Source organism: Syngnathus floridae, chromosome 22 (assembly GCF_059516105.1).
Source record: "Syngnathus floridae isolate MCC-2025c chromosome 22, RoL_Sflo_1.0, whole genome shotgun sequence".
Classification (NCBI taxonomy): Eukaryota; Metazoa; Chordata; class Actinopteri; order Syngnathiformes; family Syngnathidae; genus Syngnathus; species Syngnathus floridae.
The window spans coordinates 2958995-2978555 of NC_142434.1; the positions used below are offsets into that span (position 1 = coordinate 2958995).

Below are 19561 nucleotides of genomic sequence, written 5' to 3' on the forward strand. Positions count from 1 at the left end.
TAATGCCAGTTGAATGCGTTCATGATTAATATCAATTTAATTTTAGTTTATTTGACAAATTGTGGAATTGTTGTTCATGTGGGGTATCCCTCGCTCCCTCCCTCCCTTGCGAGGCCCCTTTAAGAGACCCCTCTGACGTCACTTCCGCGGCCCTTCCCTCACTGTCACCAGTGCAAAAGCAACAAGAGGGGAAGGTAGCGTCTCCGCTGCAAGCCCCGGGCTAAGGCTAACGGTGCACTTCTCGCTCCCGGGTGGAGGGACGACACCGCTGTTTTCTGGTTGTCTCCATCTTCTAGGACACATCAAAAAAGAGAAGAGGCTCCATTTTGACGTTCTCGTGATGTATTGAGTGAGGGGAGCAGCTAATTTTTTTTCACCGCAACACTGGCGTGGATTTGGACGTCCTGAGCAGCAGGTGTACTGACGGATAAACGAAGGCCAATCTCAGTGTTCATGAAACTTTGCTACGATTTGCGAGCAGGGTAAGCAAATGTGTTTTTTTTTATTCACACTTTATTTGAAAATGCGCACTTAGGGGGGTGTTAATCTGTGGCGCGTGCCGTGGTGCGTTTAGGGAACCTGATAAAATGACGGTAAGTTTCTGTCTTTTCATGCGCGCTTAAAATGAAGTAATTTATAATTGTTGAAATTGTTCACAAAAAATGAAACGTCTACGGGAATAATATCATAATTTATGCTAGCTTGGCCTTCTGTGGTGGTTTAAAAGCAGCAAAACAATGATCGTCCACCTCCAAGACGCCCTAGTTAATTAATTACAGTTATACAATGTTATATGGAATATTCTTTTTAATGTTTTTTGGGGGGGACGGTATTGTTTTTGGTATACAGTATAACTTTTTTAATGTTATAACCCACCTCCAATAAACTGGGAAAAATATTTTGAAAAATCAGAATCAAAACAAATGAAAAATTGGCAAATTATGGAAAACAGAACAAAATATTATAAACAAAAACTGAAACAAAATTATTCCAAAGAAATATAATATATTATATAATTAATTATATTATAATATAATTATATAATATATATAATATAATGAAAATATAAGAAATATTAATGCAATATGCAATTGCAATATGAATTTGTACAATTACAGTATCTTTAAAAAAATTACTAAATAAAAGTGCAGATTTTTCTGAAGTGTGCTGCCTAATAGTACACGTGGGAAGGTCAGATAGTTCAAATGACAGGACGCCTCCCTGTCGTATTCCGAGAAAACGTACTCCCACTTGACATTGGAAGAAAAACAAATTCGACTCTCAATCACTATGATGACTCATACTTAACATTTTGTGAGATTTGTTTTTGTCTCTGAACACAACTTGGGTTGTCCAGTCTGGTAAATTCCACTTGAGAAATTGACCAGCTGTTCACAACCTATTGATCATCGCTGTTTACGTAACCTCCGTGATGTAATCGCAACATTCCAGTTGGCAGAACTAATTAATTTATGAAAACTAAATGTCGTGCTGAGTGACTAAAATAATCCCACGGACCCGGTGTTGCCTTTTCACACTTTGTGGTTGCTCAGCCATCTTGACGGAGCCCCCCCGAGGGGTTGCATTAGAGGGCCCGCCATTTCTTTCATAAAATACAATATGCCGTATTCTATTTTTGACACTTTAATATAGGGCAGGTTTAGTTCTTGCGTGCCTTTTTATAGCATGTAATCCACGAGCGGCTGTGATTGGCTACTGCACCGTCTGTGACCTGCAAGGCCACGACAGAAGATTACACAGCCTGACTTGCACATCATGAGTAAAAATGGCGACATGTTATTTCTAAATTGTCAGATGTCTTCATCAGCCTGCCCACCAGTTGAAGCTGCAGTCACAGCAGCCCCTGCGTGGGTGCGGACTGTTCATAGAATTCTAAAAACTGAACAGGTTGCTACTATCGCATAGGGAAATGCTCGACTAGACTCTGTTTGCTTTCAGGTGCGTCTCGGTTCACTCGGGGCACACACGTTTTACCGGGAAGTCTCTACGTTTATATTTCTATTCTGCTCCGAGCCGCTCTATTATATAAGGACATGAAAGTTTGATAAGCGTCAGTTCAAGTCATATCAAGAGGAGGTTGCAGCAGAAGCGTGAATGAGTGGGACTATTCTTGTCGTCCATCAGATTGAGACCAAATAATGGACACCCTTTTTTTTTTTTTTGCAGTTAGTAAGGTGTTGTTGGCCATTTTCCAGCTGTGTACATTTAAAAATGAGATTTATATCCTAAAATAAGGTACACAATTTCAAATAAATAAATAAAATAATAATTGAAAAGTGTTAAATTGTAAACTCCGGTAATTAATATTTTTTTCACTGCTTGGAGCTCTTGTTTCATTACTGCCATCTACAGGACTGGAGTGGAATATGCTACGACTTATCTCTGGTCAAATTTAGTGCCTCGGCTATTTTATGTTTTATATCTTTGTTCCCGATGGACAGGCTGAACTAGTTTGTCAACAGTCAATAGAGCATGATAGCACAACGCAGACGTTATGTCTGTAATCACTCCCGCCACGGAAATGAGGCCAACTGATGCGCTGCGGTCACAGACGTGTCAGGCGGGTTAAAAGGATACGCTTGTCACGGGTTCCGACACGCGCACATCCTGTGCAGGCCGACTTTAAGAAGCTGACTCTGCTCCGTCTTCCCCCAACAGGGTTGCCGTCCGCCATGTTAAGCTAAAGCCCAGGTGCGCGGTGTTGACCATGCTCAAGCGCCTGGACAAGATCCGCTTCCGAGGCCCGAGGACGCGGGACGATTTCCCCGAGCTGGGAGACTCGCCGCCCGCCTCCGACAACGAATGTAGCGACGAGGTGGCGCCCAAGCGCCCGGCCAACGACGAGCCTCCGCGAGACCCCGTAGGTGCTCCTCGAAACGCGACGCTCATTTTTAGATGGCGGAATTCCGACAATGGTATTTTGAGTTTTGCCCGCGCCAGTGTGTCAGCCCATCGGGGAGCGCATCATTTACGTCACCATGCCGATGACTCACTCTCAGAAAACCCAGCTCAGCATGGTGCCAAGTGTCGAGAATTTTCACCTCGGAGACGGCGAGGCGAGTTTTGACCTAACGTAACCCTTCCGCTGAGGCAGAAGCAGCCAATTGATTGAAAAGAGAAATTACAATCGCTATTAATACCCCGGCGCCGCAGCAACCTCATTACGTGATGCTTTTTCATCCATATACATCACGTTCAGGCATGGGGATTTTCTTTTCTTTTTTTTTTGGCCCCCTCACTTATTTAGCGTGCCTCCCCAAATGCGGCTGTCTGGAGCTGCTTGTCGGCGAGGGTGAAGCTTCCGCAGTGCGCGAGCGTGTGTTCCTCTTAAAGGAGCCGAGCGGCGCATCACCCTGCAGTGGTGGCTTGCGCGAGCATCCATCTTTCCCCACCTTGCACGTTCCCTCATCGCTCGCGCCTGTTGCTAAAAAAAAAAACGGGGAATCCTCCTCTTTCTCTCCTCCCGGCTGGATCTGAACCAGAAAAGAGGAAACGCTAGTGTGAGTCACTCGGTGTGCATCTGCTAAAGCCATCCTGAGAGACGTTTGATAATGGAAGCCTTACGTTTGAAGATGGGGATGTATTTTTCAATATTCTGCATGGATTTTTTTTTTGTGTGTTTGCACAGGCTGGCTCAGGGTCTCCCATCATGGCAGCGGCCATCCAGGACTTCCAGAGATCCGAGTCGGAACGACTGAATGAAGTGAAAGGACACTTGGAAATCGCCTTACTGGAGAAACACTTTCTGCGTGAGTACTCTGCGTAAAAGTTGGCGGCGTCACAAACTACGTGGAAGTGAGTTGAAGCCCGGCAGCCATTTTGTGACATGTCGATCCAGTGTAGCGTCTCACCTTAGAGCATGTCGGCAGCGTCCGATAATGGACCGTCCATCCTTTCTTCCCTTTTCTTCACTTCGTATCTATTAAGGCGACCAATGTGAGAGCGAGAGAGCACCTCAGGCTACGTCCTCCAATCTCCTCCCCCTCATAATGCCTCCTGCCGGAGCCAAAAGAGCCCGATTTATTGTCAAGACGCACGCTGCGGGCTCGTCTTCCTTCCTCCCCGGCTTCTCTTTTCGCTTCTCATCTTTCTCGCTGACTTTGACAGCTCTTTCGGGTACTCTGTCTCCACCAGGCTTTTGCTTTCAAGGGCTCTAATTTATGTCTGTGAGATGTCATAGTTGCTATTATTCACTGGAAAACTCACCTATTAGCTGTTTTGCGCTATGGCAAAGAGAAAAATAGTGCTTCGGTGCCAGCGTTTGGCATCTGGGGGCAAAGGAACTAAGCCTTGTCGAATGTATAAAAAATGGTATGTCGCCCTCTTGTGGAAGCGGCAGGCAATTACACAGCTGTCTTCACGAAGTTTTAAGCTACGATGGCTAAATTGAAGCGAAAGAACTATTTTTCCGAGTCCGAGGTGTAGGCGTTGGCGCTCTGGCTTTCCTTCACACATCTTTTGGCTCTCTTTCCTAAAATAATCCCGGGACCCACGCTGCATGCTAAAACAAACAACCCCACTCCGAGGTGTATTGTGTTCTGACCCACACCGGGACACATAAGTTTCCATTCGAAACGATGTGTGTGTGTGTGTGTGAACACGGTGACCCATGCCCTCCCTTTGCCATTGCTCGCCATTGGCCGGGGGCTATTATAATCGGTTAATATGTAACCATGTGGGCATGAGATCCCATAAATGTTGCCGACTTCTGTTTTTTTTATTTTTACTCGGAAGGATTTCATTACACTTGGAGGTGTCAGCTGTGACTTTTGTTGACCTTGGGTTAGCGTCTACTTCCTGTTTCCTCGCCCACCTATTGAATTGTTCCCGCTCGGGTCGGACGCTCGGTGTCATGCCACCCACCCCCACTTTCCTCTTTCCAACCGCTGCGTTCTATTTTTTGATCAAGGTGTCTTCCTGTTTGAGACCCCCCTCCCGCCACTTGCGATGACATTAGCTAATTACAGAAACTGAATTTTAAAACGTACGACAATACCGGATTAGCGTGGCGTCGAGCACCGTATGGGAAAAAACGATCAATGTGGATCAATGTAGCACGCCGCGTTTACAGGAAACCGTAAACTGCATTAGCCACGTCGATGGCGCCTCACTGTAACCTTGAATGAATTAACCACCGTGATGAAAAGCATTGTGTAAACCAAAAGGGGCGGAGCTTCATTTGAAAAAGGAGTGAAACGCCGCCGCCGCGTGTCCTTGCCGCATACGAATGTGTCTAAGATGACACAGGCATTATTTTTTTTATCGGCTTGGTTTGAGCATTGTTGTTTTCTGAGAGCTGATTGAAAGCGATCGCGCTCATTGCGGCGGAGCACGCCGGGGCCACGCGTTCTATACCGACCCGGCCGATCAATGCGGTGTCCCTGCTGCTGTTCCACTTCACGCTGGGATGAAAACACACACACACACTGCTGCCGTGGAGCATCATAGTGCAACTGAAGGTCAGAGATGAATCGAGTTTGTACACTAGTGCGCCATTATTATTTTGTGCACAGCCTTCCCCAAAATTTGGTCATTTACTCGGAAATTTTCCCTCATGCTTTTCTGGCAAACAATAAGTCCGGGTGGCCTTTTGTTTTTGTGTTGTTGGTGGAAACAAGTAGACGTGAAGCTCCGAGCTTGCACAACATTGCTCGTGTCACGCGGAGGAGTGCAGTCAGCAGCTTGTGGCGACAAAGTGAAACTAAGAGACAAAGTGGAATTTAGGCCACTGGGAGAACGTAAGAAGCCAATGACAGTCACGAGATGAAATGAAGCCCGATTGCGTCATAGCCATGGCAAGTTGTCCGCTGAGACTTCCCTCTGTCTCCGTGAACCTTAATGACCTCCCAGCATCACCTCATGAAAAGCGCCTTTGTCCGTGTTCCTGAATGCAAAAGTTCTCACAGTTCTTTTGAGGCCCAGCCAAACCTTTGCTGGAAACGTGCTCGATGCAAAAGTCCGCTTCGTTATCAGAACAATATTAGGAATGGATTACAAATTCCAGGCCTTCTTACGGGGCAGGCCCCACCTCTCGCAACCTCCAGTGGGCCACCCCCCTCCTCTAGTTCCTCAGTTTCTTTCTGAGAGCAAGCAGTCTTCCATCACGTCGATTCAACGAGATGATAGCATTTAAGGACTTTGAGACGTGCTAATCGAAAAGGGCAGCCGTGGATCTGTTTCAAGATCGACCCAAAGCGGCCTCCCTGCCGGGCCGCTCCAGCGTCCCGACGAGCGGTCGGCTCCAGAGGCGGATGGGGGTGTGCAAGGTGGACGACTTCAGCTTTGATAGCTTCGATCTGCTCTACGCCGGAGCGGTCGATAGGTTGAAGAGCCACAAAAGTAAGTTTGTCGCGTTCATGGTCCGGACTTTATTTTTAGAAGTAAAACATCTGATACAAAGATCAGGATTCGGTTATAAAGCAGGTTCGACTTCTGGTTCCCTCACTCCAGTTCGCTAATTTCCTAATAGGTTTACCTAACAACTGCAGCTCCCCTGGCACCGCTAAGCTAGCCACCGCTAAGCTAGCCACCGCTAAGCTGCTTAGCTCGTTGAACCCTTTGGCGACCTTTCCACTCTAGGCACGCTCATAGATTGGCATCAACAAAGGAAGTAGCTACCATGATTATAATCAGTATCAAATGTTTGAAGTTCATTTCGAAACCCAAAAGCCTTATTATTTGTCGGCTATATTAAAAAGGGCACCCGCACTTTGTCCCCTGGGGGGGTTTTGCTCTTTTGTTCTGACTTTATTGCCTTCCGTCCTTAAATATTCATGCATCCCTTTAGTCGGCAGACAAAGGACAGAGAGGAAACGCAGCCCGTGCTGTTCTCCTAAGTCCCGACACCCGAGACCACTCGCTGTCGGAGGCCGGTGGGTTGGCTTAATGGGACAGAGCTGAAGGTGAAAGCCGGGCTTCTGCGTCACGTGATTTGGAGTAGCAGGAACGTGGCGTCAAATTCCAAAATGAATGTACTGGATTTGAAAACAGTTTGGAAAGGACTTGAACTTGGGGGTTTGTATAATGAGATTTTCGGTAATGTCTTCCAGAGGAGGAGTTGAGGAAACTACGCGAGGAGACTAATGTGGACTCCCTGCGGCAGGAGCTGGAGAGGGAGCGAAGCAAGCGCCTCGACCTGGAGCAGAAGATGGGCGACGTGCTTAAATCCAGGTAAAAGACGTCTATAGTCGTCAATGGGAGTTAACGTGTTTACCGGATTTTATTTTATTTTTTTACTATTCAAGATCAGTAGAATAATGCTTTAAGCAAAAAGAAATTGGATTGTAAAACTAGATAAAGCACAATGAATTCGTTTTGCAGATACGCCGCAAATGGAACGCATCTAATATTAATGCGAGCCTCTTAACCGGCCAATAAAACTCACCATTGCGCAAAATGAAAGGCCTCTTATGTTGTGGCTAATGCTAATGTTTATCACATACTTAAAAGCCACTTTAGCGCTCGTGGTGCTTATTTATCGGCCACCGCTACATCGCCAGCATTAGCAACCTCCGACTGTGTTTAATTGATGAGCCAAAGTGGTTGGCAGAAAATATTTAATCGGCTCCGAATATATTGAACACTCTAATTGTAGGTCTTCAACCAAGATATTGAAAGGAGATATTATGTTCTCGGTACGGAAACGCAAACTCGAACGTCCAAGACAGTTCAGCAGATTGTCCCGTCCTGTTGGGAATTCTCTTGTAGTAAACATCCATGGCGAAGAAAGCGTCGAAGGAGCTTGACGGCTAAAAATAGACCGTTCTGGTCACGTGGGGAAGTTTCCATGTGGGAAGAGAATAGTCTTAGTTAAATTTAGTCACTAACGCCGACTGAGCTGGCCTAGATACAGCGTATGGAAATTTCCGGAATGTTACGAGCGGGAGCGTTTCTGTTTTGCCATATATGCTAACTGAAAGTGAAATATTAAAAAAAAAAAATCCACTTCCACATTTTTTTTTTCTTGACTTCCCCCAGGCTGGAGGATTCCCCGCCGCAACCTCCTAGAAAACAACAGTCACCATCTAATAATGGAACAGGTAAGCCCCCGAGGGAGGGAGGGAGGGAGGAGAAATAAATAGCTTTGCAGGGAAAGTCCATCCAAACAGGAAATGACAAGGTGTGTGCGAGATAGAAAGCGGGAGAGGAAAGGGAAGTTTTTTTTTGGGAAGTGCGGGTTATTCTTGACATCATTAAGAGAAGGACATGCACAAGAATGCCGTTTGCTATTTTTAGCATGTTTTGAGCTAGCTTCTGTACGGACCACCTTTAAGTGTGAAAAGTTAAATACAACAGAATTTTTTTTTTTTTGGGTGGTAGCGGACAAGCAGCAGCAGAAGGAAGTGTGGAGCTCGCGGCTGCAGAAATGGTTGCACGAGCGCTTCGGCGTCTACATAGAAGATTTCCGCTTCCAACCCGAGGAGAGCACCGTGGAGGCCGAGGAACCGCTAAGTGCTAAAAGGTGGGAAGGAGCCGGCGAGTAATGCCAACATGTCTCCGCTTTTGTCCAGTATTGATTTTTCAAGCAGATTTATGGTCGCTCTGAGGATAAATTGTGTTGTTTGCGCATTCTAAGTTTCCGTGTTTGTCTCGCCCCTCCGTCCAGGTTGACAGAAAACATGAGGCGACTCAGTAAGTACTCATGTGCGATTTTTGAAAAATATTCTATATTGTGATTTCAGTTGAATCATATTTATTCTTTCAGAGCGAGGAGCTCGGCCTGTCACCAACTTCTTAAGGAACCTCTCGGCCTTATCCAATTGGCACTCTGTCTACACCTCAGCTATCGCCTTCATTGTGAGCATCACTGGCAATTTATTTTTTATTTTTTGCATGACCTAAAATATGTCTAATTGTGTTTCAGATCTACATGAATGCTGCTTGGCATGGCTGGGCCTTCCCCATGTTCCTGTTCCTGGCCATTTTGCGTTTGTCCTTAAATTACCTCATCGCTAGGTAACGTCTGAAGGATGCGTCCGAAAGTGACACTCGGAAGCTAATTTTTTATTTTATTTTTTCTGCAGAGGTTGGAGGATACAGTGGAGCATTGTGCCTGAGGTCTCTGAACCCATGGTAGGTGCTGTTTTCCCCGTGTGTGTGATGTCACAAGCTAGCATGCTAGCTGTTGTTATTAATATGAGCCTCGTGGTTTGTTTGTGATGTTTGCGCCCCTCAGGATCCCCCAAAGGAAGACCTGACCGTGTCCGAGAAGTTTCAGCTGGTTCTTGACGTTGCGCAAAAAGCACAGGTGCTTCCATAAACGAAACAATTGCGCAATAGTCTGGATTAAATAATGAAAGATTTATTGAGCAGCTTATTTGCAAAGTAATCTCCTGTAACTTTTAAATGCAAGCTGTTGACCTAGTTTCTTTTCACAGAACCTTTTTGGGAAGATGGCGGACGTTTTAGAGAAGATAAAAAAGTGAGTTGAACTAGTTGCGCGTTCTACTCAGACTTCCTGCCGAGCCGTGGTGAAAATCGACATCTGTTGTGATTTCTTTTTTCTTTTTTTTTTCTCCCTTCCCTGCAGCCTTTTCATGTGGGTGCAGCCAGAGAGCACCCGCAAATTGTACATCTGCCTGTGGGTGGCTTTCATCACCTCCTGCGTGTTGCCGTACAAACTCATGGGCTTCATGATGGGTAAAAAAAAACAAGCGGCGCTTTATTCCGACGCGTTCACGCTGTAATCGCTATCCTCCTTTTCAGGCCTCTACGCCGGCATCAAGTTCTTCATCATAGACTTCCTGTTCAAGAGCTGCCCCAAGCTGCGCGACAAGTACGACACGCCGTACATCGTGTGGAACAGCCTCCCCACCGACCCCCAGCTCAAGGAGAGGACCAACGCCACCGTGTCTCGAAGGGTAGGCCACGCCCCCTTGCACCTTGCAGAGCATCTGAAAGGGCTTAGCCGTGCAAAAAAATATGCCTAATGCCGTCAACGGGGATTATTCCCACTTCTTATTCCTGTGGCGGCTCATGAAAAAAAAAAACCTGACGTTTAATCAGGTGTGTACCTGTGAAAGGCTTTGTGGTTGCGTCACAATCCGGCTGCGTTGGGTTACATAATTCAGGAGCGTGTTAATATTTCATTATTTTAATTATGAGCACTTCAGGTGCCATGTGGAAAAAGTGTAATGTCAAAAATGTTCATTCATTCATTAAATCATTCACATTTATTTTACTCTATATTTTTCATCATCTGCCTTTCGCTACTGCCCCCTGTGGTCGTCTCTGGGTATCACAGGCATGAGTGTTGTGGCCTCAGTCACAGAATGTTGTCCTCTCCTTTTTTTTTTCTCTCTCTATCTCTCTTTCTCAGCTCTCTGCCACAGAGAAGGTAGGGCCTTTGCTGTGTCTCCCTTTGGTTCCTCTGCCCGACTGTGGTCAATGGGAATTGGTGGTCAATAGTTCCTCCCTTGCTACTTTTAGTTTAGTGTTTATTAGTTGTCGTTTTAGTTGATTTTGTTTTTTAAAAATCATATAGGGAGTTCAGTGCAATATAAAAAAAACGTGTATCTTCTAAATAAACCACAAAAGCTCATGTATGAAGATGACGGAGATGCTTTTTAAACGGCTTGTTGCCCCCCTCATAATTCCCGTTTTGTCTTTTTTTTGTCGTGTTCAGGTGCAGCCCGTGGCTTCCCGAGGCAGCTTGGCCACGGTGCCGTGCGGCGTGAGCCGCGAGGAGGATGCCGGCCGCTCCCACAGCACCAAGAAGGGCGCCTTCCATGAGGTCTTCAACCTGTCTGAGTCAGAGCGCCCCCTGCCAGGTGAGAGCCTGTCACTGCAGCCTGGCATTAGCAGGTTTCTAACTTCTGAATGCTTCGGCAGTGTGCGAGAACGGCTGGAGGTGTTGCCTGATAAACCGAGACCGAAAAATGCCCACCGACTACATCAGGAACGGGATGCTGTACGTCACAGAGAAGTAAGTAGAACATGTCTCCAAGGATTTTTTTTTTTTCTTCCCCCTCTCATCAAAGTGCCACACAGAAACGACGCATTAATGATGCCACCTTCTCTGTGTGTCCTCCAGCTACTTGTGCTTTGAGAGCTCCAGTTCCAGGTCGGGCTCCTCCAAGAAGAATAAAGTCATCAAATTGGTGGACATTACTGACATACAAAAGGTGACAACTGCTTAAAAAAAAAAAGTATCCCAAGTAAAAAAAAATTAAATTAACTTCTTTTTTTTTTTTTTTATGTTTCCTCCAGTACAAGGTGCTTTCTGTCCTACCGGGAAGTGGAATGGGTATCTCAATCGCAACTCCTTCCACTCAGAAGGTACCAAGACATTAAAACACATGAACAATGCTAAAGAAACTAATTTCAATAACGTTTTGGGCCGATGATACCAAAGCAAAAAAAGAATCGCTCGCGAATGATAGATTTGACTCTTCCATTTCCTCCAGCCGCTGGTGTTCGGCGCCATGATCCACAGAGATGAAGCCTTCGAGGCCATCTTCACGCAGTACACCAAGGTGATCACCACCAGCAAGCCGCCGGCAGCCGCCGCCGCCGCCTCTGCTGAAATTTAGACGCCTACCGTCGAAGCTGCGACTGCCATCCCACTTCTTCCTGGGCGCATTTGTTTTTTTTTTTTTATTTAACACAACGCTAGCGAGGGGAGGCTGGTCCTCCCCGGTCAACTGACTGCGTCCCTCGGTATCGTTCCTCTTGTGTGCGTGTTGCATGTGTGACAAAATCGTTTTTTTTTTGTTTTAAATCCTCTTCCAGTAATGTGAGTCTTCACGATGATGACTGGAGCTTTAAGGAAAAATTCTCAACTGACCATTTTTGGAGCGTTTTATCTGATCTCAAGTGTGTACCGTACAAAGCCTTTGTCTTAGTTCACGGTCGCTTTGCTTTGGTGTTTTTTGTGTAAATGTCGAACTACTTTGTCGCTTTTTTTTTTGGTCCAGATATGCCTTTTCTTACCCGTTTGGACTGATGACTGACTGAGCACAACAGAGAACATCTCTCATTTCAGCACAACGTGGTACTAAATAGGCTCTTATTCCATTTCTCCCTGCACTTTATTATGACAGTCATTCAACTGGACATTTTCAATGTGGTGATTGAACAGCAGAGAAATTTTTGTGGAAGAGTCAAGCTGGTCTTAACTCCTCCGAGGTGTGGAAATGTACTGCCAAACTCAACTTGGCTTCTGTTGAGTGTTTTGAGGTCATTAGTCCCCTCCAGATTCACACAAAAAAAAGCCTTGACATTTGAATATTTATGATGCTAAGTCATGGCTAAACCCCAAGGTTCCACATAAAAGGACATTCAAAAATGTCAAGGTTGCACAAATCATTTTGGAAAGGAGTAAACTGGATATGACATTGCCATACATGCAATTGACCGGTTCGTACAGTGACATTTTATTTTTTTATTGTTTTTTTGTCTTGTTAGCACGATGTGATTGGATGTCGTCTTAAAAGCTTTCTACCAGAAGCCTTTTTGTTGTTGGTTTCATATGAGAAGCACAGAATGTATCATGTTTTATTTCTTTTTTTAATATTTTTTTTTTTTTGCCAAATGTTTTATCTGCCATGTTCTGCCTAAGCTCATGTTTACACTAGCTTGTAAATTATTTTGATTTGTTTGCAGTTTGAATTCCTTTTCCCGTTTTGGGAGTTTTGACAACTGTTGTAGTTTAATTCTCGTTCGATCACGTGATTTGCTTTTTAACCAATAGGAAGCCAGGAGGTAATTCCCGCTCAACGCCGTGTTTGTTTTTTTTCTTACTAGTCGGATTCGACATTTTTACGTGATTTTTATTTTCAAATATCCTTTACTTAATGACTCACTGAAACACTGTGAGCTGTTTTTGAAGTAACTAAAAAAGTCATTTGCGCTCATAATTATTCTAGGCACTTTAGACCGAAACGCATCGACAGGCTCCAAAGCCTTAGGGAGACGCCACGCTTGGTAGCAAATGGCCTCAATGTGACTCAAAAGGTAAAATTAAATCTCAGTTCTGTTTTATGGAGCTGAAATGATACTGTCTGGTGTACTATAATGTGCCAGGCAGACGTTAATTTACACGACTACCTTCATTTCCTTCTTTTTGACTCGCTATCGTGGTTTGTTGCATTTGGATACAAATGTACAGTGAAGTCAATTAAAACCGCTGGGTTTTCAAAAAAACATACGTTTATTGTAACGCATAATGTGATGTACATTTTTTTAAGTAAACGGATTTAAGGTATGTTTTGTTTCCTGTGTCATTTGTGGCTGTCACCGAACATGCTAAGAGGTGTGTAAATTTAATTATTATTCACGACACTCAACCGTAACACCATTCATTCTTAATTAATACAAAATGTCGATGTTATCAAATTTGTTTGCGTTAATGCCAGGATTCTTAATTTATTTAGTATGCTAGAACAATAGAAGTCATTTTTTTGTTTCACCCTGCAGTACCACATGTTGCCACAGGAGGGCAGAACTGTCGGTTCAGCTTCTCAAAGTCACAGGTCAGTTTCCCACTTGTTTTATACATTATGCTTTTTCTTTACGGGATATATCACTATAGTGCTGTCAAATTTGTTGATTTTAGTCCCAGAGTAACTTAATAGAACTGTCTTTTTTTTTTTACAGTACCACATCACGCCACTGGAGTGCACTGCTGTACAAGTCATCATTAGTTCAGCCCAGGTGAGTTGCCCACTTATTTTGTACATTATTTTTTGCGTTATCTACAACTTGAGTGGTGCTTTCAAACACCAAAAAATAAGCAAAAGAAATAAACTTTTCCTATGACTTTCTTTTCATTGCAAAGGGACCTTGAAATTGTATTGGAAAGGCTCCATTGTGTCAAATATTTGCTGCTACCTGAGTATTGTTTTCACATTTATAACTATAAATCGAGTTTTTTGGTGCATAAATGACTCCTGAATATGTAATTACTCAGAGCTGTGGGAGTCAGTGTATTGCAGTTCTCTTTATTTATTTGCATTTTGATTATTGGGGGAATAGCCTTTGCAACAATGAAAAGTCAAACTACTGCTATTCAGATGATAAAATACACTGCATAATTTACAACAAAGTATCAAATAATAAAATAGCTGCAATTAAAAATAACTCAAATATTTCACCTTTCCAGAATAAGTCATCTGACCCCAACCATTAACTGATAATTTTCCTCTCGGCGCTAATATTAGAAACACTAACATTAGCCTGCGAAGATTAACCACGAGGGAGGCAAATGTGCCGTCAATTTCTTATCGGGATGACAGGTCGACACCGTCCGGGGATGATAGAAATATGCAATATAGATTAGCCGGGACCAGAATAAACGAGGGGCCACTTGAGCTGCTTAATGTCCCGCGTGTCTCTGTGATGTATCGAACACAAGAAGTTATGTTAATGAGGTCATTAATTAAGCTAATTTGCATTCATTAGAGAATAATTCCAAGTCAGCGTGCTTGTCCTCACATAATGGAACGTATTAATGGGACTTCTACATTGTTACTTATGTCGCCCCCCCATTTTGCCCCATGCGACTCGTACATTATTGTCTAAATTTATCCGGGGACCTTTTTCGCCATCTTATTAAGTTTAGTGGAATTAGTTGAAAATAGACTTGACAAGTCTTGCTGCAACTTTACGTTTTTTTTCTGGATGTGAATTTTTGTAAATTATCTCCTCAGTTGCCCCCCCTCTGCCATATTTGCTGTTTAATTTAAGTTTAATTCAACCCCCCTGTTTTAATGAAGTCATTTACCAAAAGCAGGGCTTTTTTTGCCATTACATCATACCGCCACTGGATGGCAGTGTTGTAACATGTGGGAAAAAATACAAGTCATATGAAATGTGTCTCATATCAGTCAGGGAAGGTGTGTTGATTGTCTCTTCTTAACATGGTGTGCCCATCACTCTGGAACAGTGTAAATTGTAGACGTGTCAAACCATTTTTTTTTTCCCTTTGCCGTTGTTTCACAGCCCAGAAGCAAATGGAACCATTGTTAGCCTTTTCTCTCCACATAGTGGATGTTCTCACCTCAAATATCAAACACAGGCTTGACTTCTATTGTTGATTCAACTCAAAAGCACTTAAGATTGTGTGCTCTTGAATTCTTGGGAGCGTGGCGGTTCATGACCAGATATACCTTGCATTAGACCTTCTGTTAGGCTAAGCCTGATATATAATACCAAAATCATTTTTGTTGTTGTAATAAAGATTGTTTGTAAAAAAAAAAAAAATACATGCAATATGTATTGCATAATAAATCTTAATTGTAACATTGAGGGAAAAAATATGCTATTTATCAAAATCGTTCCTCTTTGCAGAGGATAAAGAATATGCGCTAGTGAATATTGTATTTTCTGTTTACATGCACGGCAACAAAAATCCTATTTGTTAGCCCGTTGATGGCGTTTTGCATTGTTTGTTAGCCTTAAGCTACTATAAGTGGGAAGAAGAAAATATCTTGTGGTATGTCTGGAATGTGACACATCCTACGTATTCATCTCCGTGTGTTTGGAGCTTCTTGTTACCATGGCAACATGTGGCGCGTAGGCTAAGTGTAGGGAGGAGGTGCCTGTTGGAAGAGTGAGTGTCGAAGATGAAGATGAAAGGAGGTATAAGGCCGTAATCAGATTGTCTCCTTCGCTCGCACTTTGGATCCATCTTCTCCCCTTCGCTGGCCCGCGTCCCGCTCACCCGAACCCACCACCACATAAATCACAATCGGCCCTCGAGTCACCTCTTATTGCCGCGCCGCAACACACATCCACAAGGGGAGCCTTCAACCTTGGGCGGGGCTCGGATTCAGGCGTGGGAGGCCGGCGAGCAGCGAGCGGACCTCGGCCTTGCCCCACCTCATTTCCACAGCCGACTTGCGGCGGGCTCCTCCGCTTGTTTGCCCATGCTTTCTCACGGCGCGCTGGGATGAAGATGGATCGGAGGTTAGCGCTGTAATGATTCTGATTTACAGACACCTCGCAGGCACTTTTCTCTGCGCCGACAGGGCTGCGGCCCACGGACGCTTCTTGTTTCGCTCACTTTCTCAAAAAGTTCTCAGCAAGTCTTTTTTCTTTTTTCAGTCTAGCCGGCGTAAAGTTTTTGGTGGCCGGTGCAGAACCACCGAAGAGCCTCATGAATGGCTTATAATTAGCGTGGTCACAGGCTGTTAGCTAGCTCGCGCAGCTGCCCTGTTTGGCCTTGCAGCGAGTGAGCGGGGACACGGGCACCTTCCCGTCCCGACGGCCAAACACGCCGTGCTGCCGTGTCCGCCATTGCGGTGGAACATCTCGCCCCCTATGACCCCCCCCCCCCCCCCCCCCCTTTTCCGGATTCTCTTTGGATCCTCCGATGGCCATATTTGTTGCGGCCCAGGAAGCATTTATTTCAAATTGAGCAGCATCATCATACTTTCCTGTTACCAACAAACAAGAACCCGGCGCCCTTGACCTTTTCCGCTTCCGACGCCGCGCTTAGCTGCAAACGATGCTGCAAATTGAGCGTGCGGCTAAAAAAAAAGTTCAGAAGAGTATGCGCGCGTTTACCCGGCAACGCCACCCGCACCTCCCTTGACATTTCGCCAGCGTGTCTGCGACGCCTCGCCTAATGATGCCTCGGCTCTCCCTCGTGTGGCAAAGCTAACAATTAGTGCCACTCCCGTCACCATGTTGGTTTCATACTCGGTTGATCACGTCAGCGGCAACCGACGCCATGGCAACGCGCAGACGGGCTCGGCATGGTGCTCACATCCGGGCCGGATTATTAAAAAAAAAAAGAGTCAGTCGGTGCATCAGGTTTTTCATACCATCATGAAATAGGAATAAAAGTTCTGCTGCAGGTTGTTGTAAATAGATAGTATCTAGGATGTGACATCATCACGCATTAGAAAAACGATTTCTAGTAATCAAATTACCCGGAAAAATAATCTTTTTTTTTTTTTTTTGAGGCGAGTCGAATGAGCATTCCGAGAATTGGCTCAATGCAGTCTGACTCATTTTGTGATCTGGCACTGATGAACGATCGGTGAATTTTTGTTAAGAGGGGTCGGTTTCTTGGAAGACTTTCTCCTGGACTTAAAAAGTTTGAGCGCCGTCCCAATCGATTTTAAATTCGCTCTCTCGTCGAACTGGGACTCGACTGATGTTTGTTTTTAAAGAGACAAGGACGCTCTCACATCTCAGTCGGATACATTTCCACCCATCTCCTTTCTCACCTTCCTCTCCCACACGAGATTATTTTAGTATTCATCCATACCTTGGGATCCTGACAAAAAAAAAATCGATTTGCCGTCAAACGTACTTGTTCCATCATATTGTCTCACGCCTTGATTTTTTTTTTTTTTTTTCGGGCCCCTCAAGCCGACCACCCTTGAACCCCGCGAGCGGCAAATACATATGTGATGATAAGACGGGTTCTCGAACGCTCGCTGCAGGCACGACGTGCCATCCGCCTTGACTTTTAACGACCCGCAACGCTCCTCCGAGGGCATCCTATATCCCTGAATGTCATCGAGCTAGTTCTTCACACCCTGACTAGAACACGGGCTGCTGTGAGGATGGTAATGAAGGAGTGTGACTTGTACGTGTGTATTCTCTCAAAGGTGACGTGTCTTCTAGATTGGCTTGTGTTTTGAGCTCCTGGCGTGACACGTGTGTCACACTTATTTTTTTTCCTATTTTGGGCTAATAAGACCCAACCACCATGTGCAGCCTCATTACCGTCCTGTTTCTTTTTAGTTATGTTTAAGAACATGAGTGATGTCATCCATTTTAGGTGCAGGTTTGAAATGATACGGTCGGCATAGAAACGAATAAAAACTAACGATTAAATGTACAACTATTTTGTTGTAAGCAGTATGGTGAGACCGATTAATCGGCCGATATTGCCGATTATGCATACGTAAGTCCGCCACTGTTTGACCCCCCCCCCCCCTCCCCACCTGTGCACCATATGCAGTTTCATCTGTGTGCTCGTCAAATACGGTCGAGAGTCGGTCCCGGCGGAAGCACGTAATGATTCCTGTCTGTTAGCTCTGCAACACCACGACGGCGTCGGCGCCGCGAGCGCCGCTGTTTGCAGAGCCGTCGAGTGTGTTTGCCGTTTGGTAATGGCTTCACGTGGTGCCGATACCTCGGGATTTTCCACACTTGTTCAGCAAAGAGTCCAAAAAAAAAAAGGACAGGAAGCTTCTCCTATGGAGGAAGCGACAGATGCAATAAGATGTGGAAAGTCGAACCGATCCTGAAGGGGGCACTCTCGGACCTACTCGGGAACTGGAATGCTATTTGTGAATTTGTGAGAGATGCCTGCACGTTTGTGACACACACGCTGTTGCTCCTGGTGGCTTACATGTGGTTGTTCCTACTCAGCCCATTTCCACTTTGTGTTGAAGTAGGGCTAAAGTGGTTGGCTAACATTTGACTCCGCCATAGAAACGATTTTTTAACTTATTCACCAGTCAAGGACAATTGATGTCTTTCACTGCCGATGATTAGCATCCTGTTTGTAGTCATCCAGATCTTTCTCCTGGCTGTCAGTCATCACTCTCATCCAGCCGCGGCAGCTACTTCAGAAGGTGACCACTCTTGTTTGTCCGAATCCCCGCCGCGATTTCGCTCCGTCACTTCTCAGTCCCTCGCAGTCCTTGACGGGAGAACAAGCCTGTGACATCACACCGATGGGGAAAGTGGGGGAGGAAAGGACTTGAACAAAATATCCCCCGGGATGGGCCGCGAGGGTGAATAGAGAGCGGCGAGATGGGTTGGGATTTTTTTCCTGGAGGACAAAGTGCCTCACGCCGAGAGACATTTGAGTCACACTGAGCTGAGGTGCATTAATATTGGATTGTGCTGCATCCCGCCTCGACACAGGCCAACAGGCAGCCGGGGATCACATCTACCTTGTGCGACCGAATAAATAAATCACATAAGTTAGAGGTTAACTGGAAGACTTGGAATACTTGAGGCACAGTTTTTCTCTGTCTGATTTTTTGAAAAGGTCTTAGCAGTTCTTGCATCTTTCCACGTGGATAATTAGTCAATCACTTTTTCCACCACAAGCAATGAGATTTTTTTTTTTTTGTTTGGACTCAACTGTTGCTTTGGTTAAAAAAAAAAAACTTCAGTCTTTCCCACCCACGCTCCAGTAGCTATAAGTCATAATTACTGATGCTTACTCCTGCTGACCCTTTTATGCAGGCTGAGTTATTCCACATACACTGGATGGTGAGTGAGCTATAGCAGATGCCTTCTGGCTAATGGCGCCATTCAGGGCAAGAACGTTAGTCTGCCTCGCGTGTGCGCTACTCCGGGACGACCACGTTGCGGCCTGCGAGCAACAATAGAGAGTGTAATTACTTCAAGCACCATTAGCAGCGCAATAACTTTGACGTTGTGCAGAAAAACAAAAGTCCTGCGTCCTGCGTGTGTTTGTCTGGCTGCCCGGGCGGCTTTGTTTTTGTTTTTTGATTAATAAGTCATGAGCGGGCTCTCCTATGTTTGCTAACAACGCACTAGCCGAGGTAATGGCTTCTCGTTCGGGGAGCTCGTCGAGAGGTACAAATAAATAATAACGTTGACC

The 19561-nt window shown here is 45.1% G+C and overlaps 2 protein-coding genes across 6 annotated transcripts in view; both read left to right on the forward strand.

Moving 5' to 3' along the window:
* Positions 1 to 158: 158 nt before the first annotated feature.
* On the forward strand, positions 159 to 13225 carry gramd4a (GRAM domain containing 4a). 2 transcript variants are annotated; one of them, XM_088367604.1, is made up of 19 exons: positions 159 to 482; positions 2680 to 2881; positions 3650 to 3770; positions 7071 to 7191; positions 7999 to 8060; positions 8341 to 8482; positions 8627 to 8652; positions 8726 to 8817; positions 8885 to 8976; positions 9045 to 9093; positions 9197 to 9268; positions 9399 to 9442; positions 9551 to 9660; positions 9727 to 9881; positions 10646 to 10790; positions 10852 to 10945; positions 11054 to 11144; positions 11230 to 11298; positions 11427 to 13225. In XM_088367604.1, exons 1-19 carry the CDS (start codon positions 454 to 456, stop codon positions 11550 to 11552), a joined length of 1842 nt encoding a protein of 613 aa, XP_088223730.1. In that variant the 5' UTR covers positions 159 to 453; the 3' UTR covers positions 11553 to 13225. The 2 variants fall into 2 exon arrangements, with proteins under 2 accessions (XP_088223730.1, XP_088223731.1); XM_088367605.1 differs by lacking the exons at positions 159 to 482; positions 2680 to 2881; positions 3650 to 3770 and adding an exon at positions 3810 to 6360.
* Positions 12831 to 19561, forward strand: part of tbc1d22a (TBC1 domain family, member 22a) — a 61224-nt gene continuing 54493 nt past the window's right edge. For all 4 annotated transcript variants that reach the window (XM_088367606.1, XM_088367608.1, XM_088367607.1 and 1 more), the window contains exons 1-3: positions 12831 to 12975; positions 13438 to 13493; positions 13618 to 13674. The gene's annotated coding sequence lies outside the window, so the exon portion shown is untranslated. The remainder of the gene's footprint in view (positions 12976 to 13437; positions 13494 to 13617; positions 13675 to 19561) is intronic.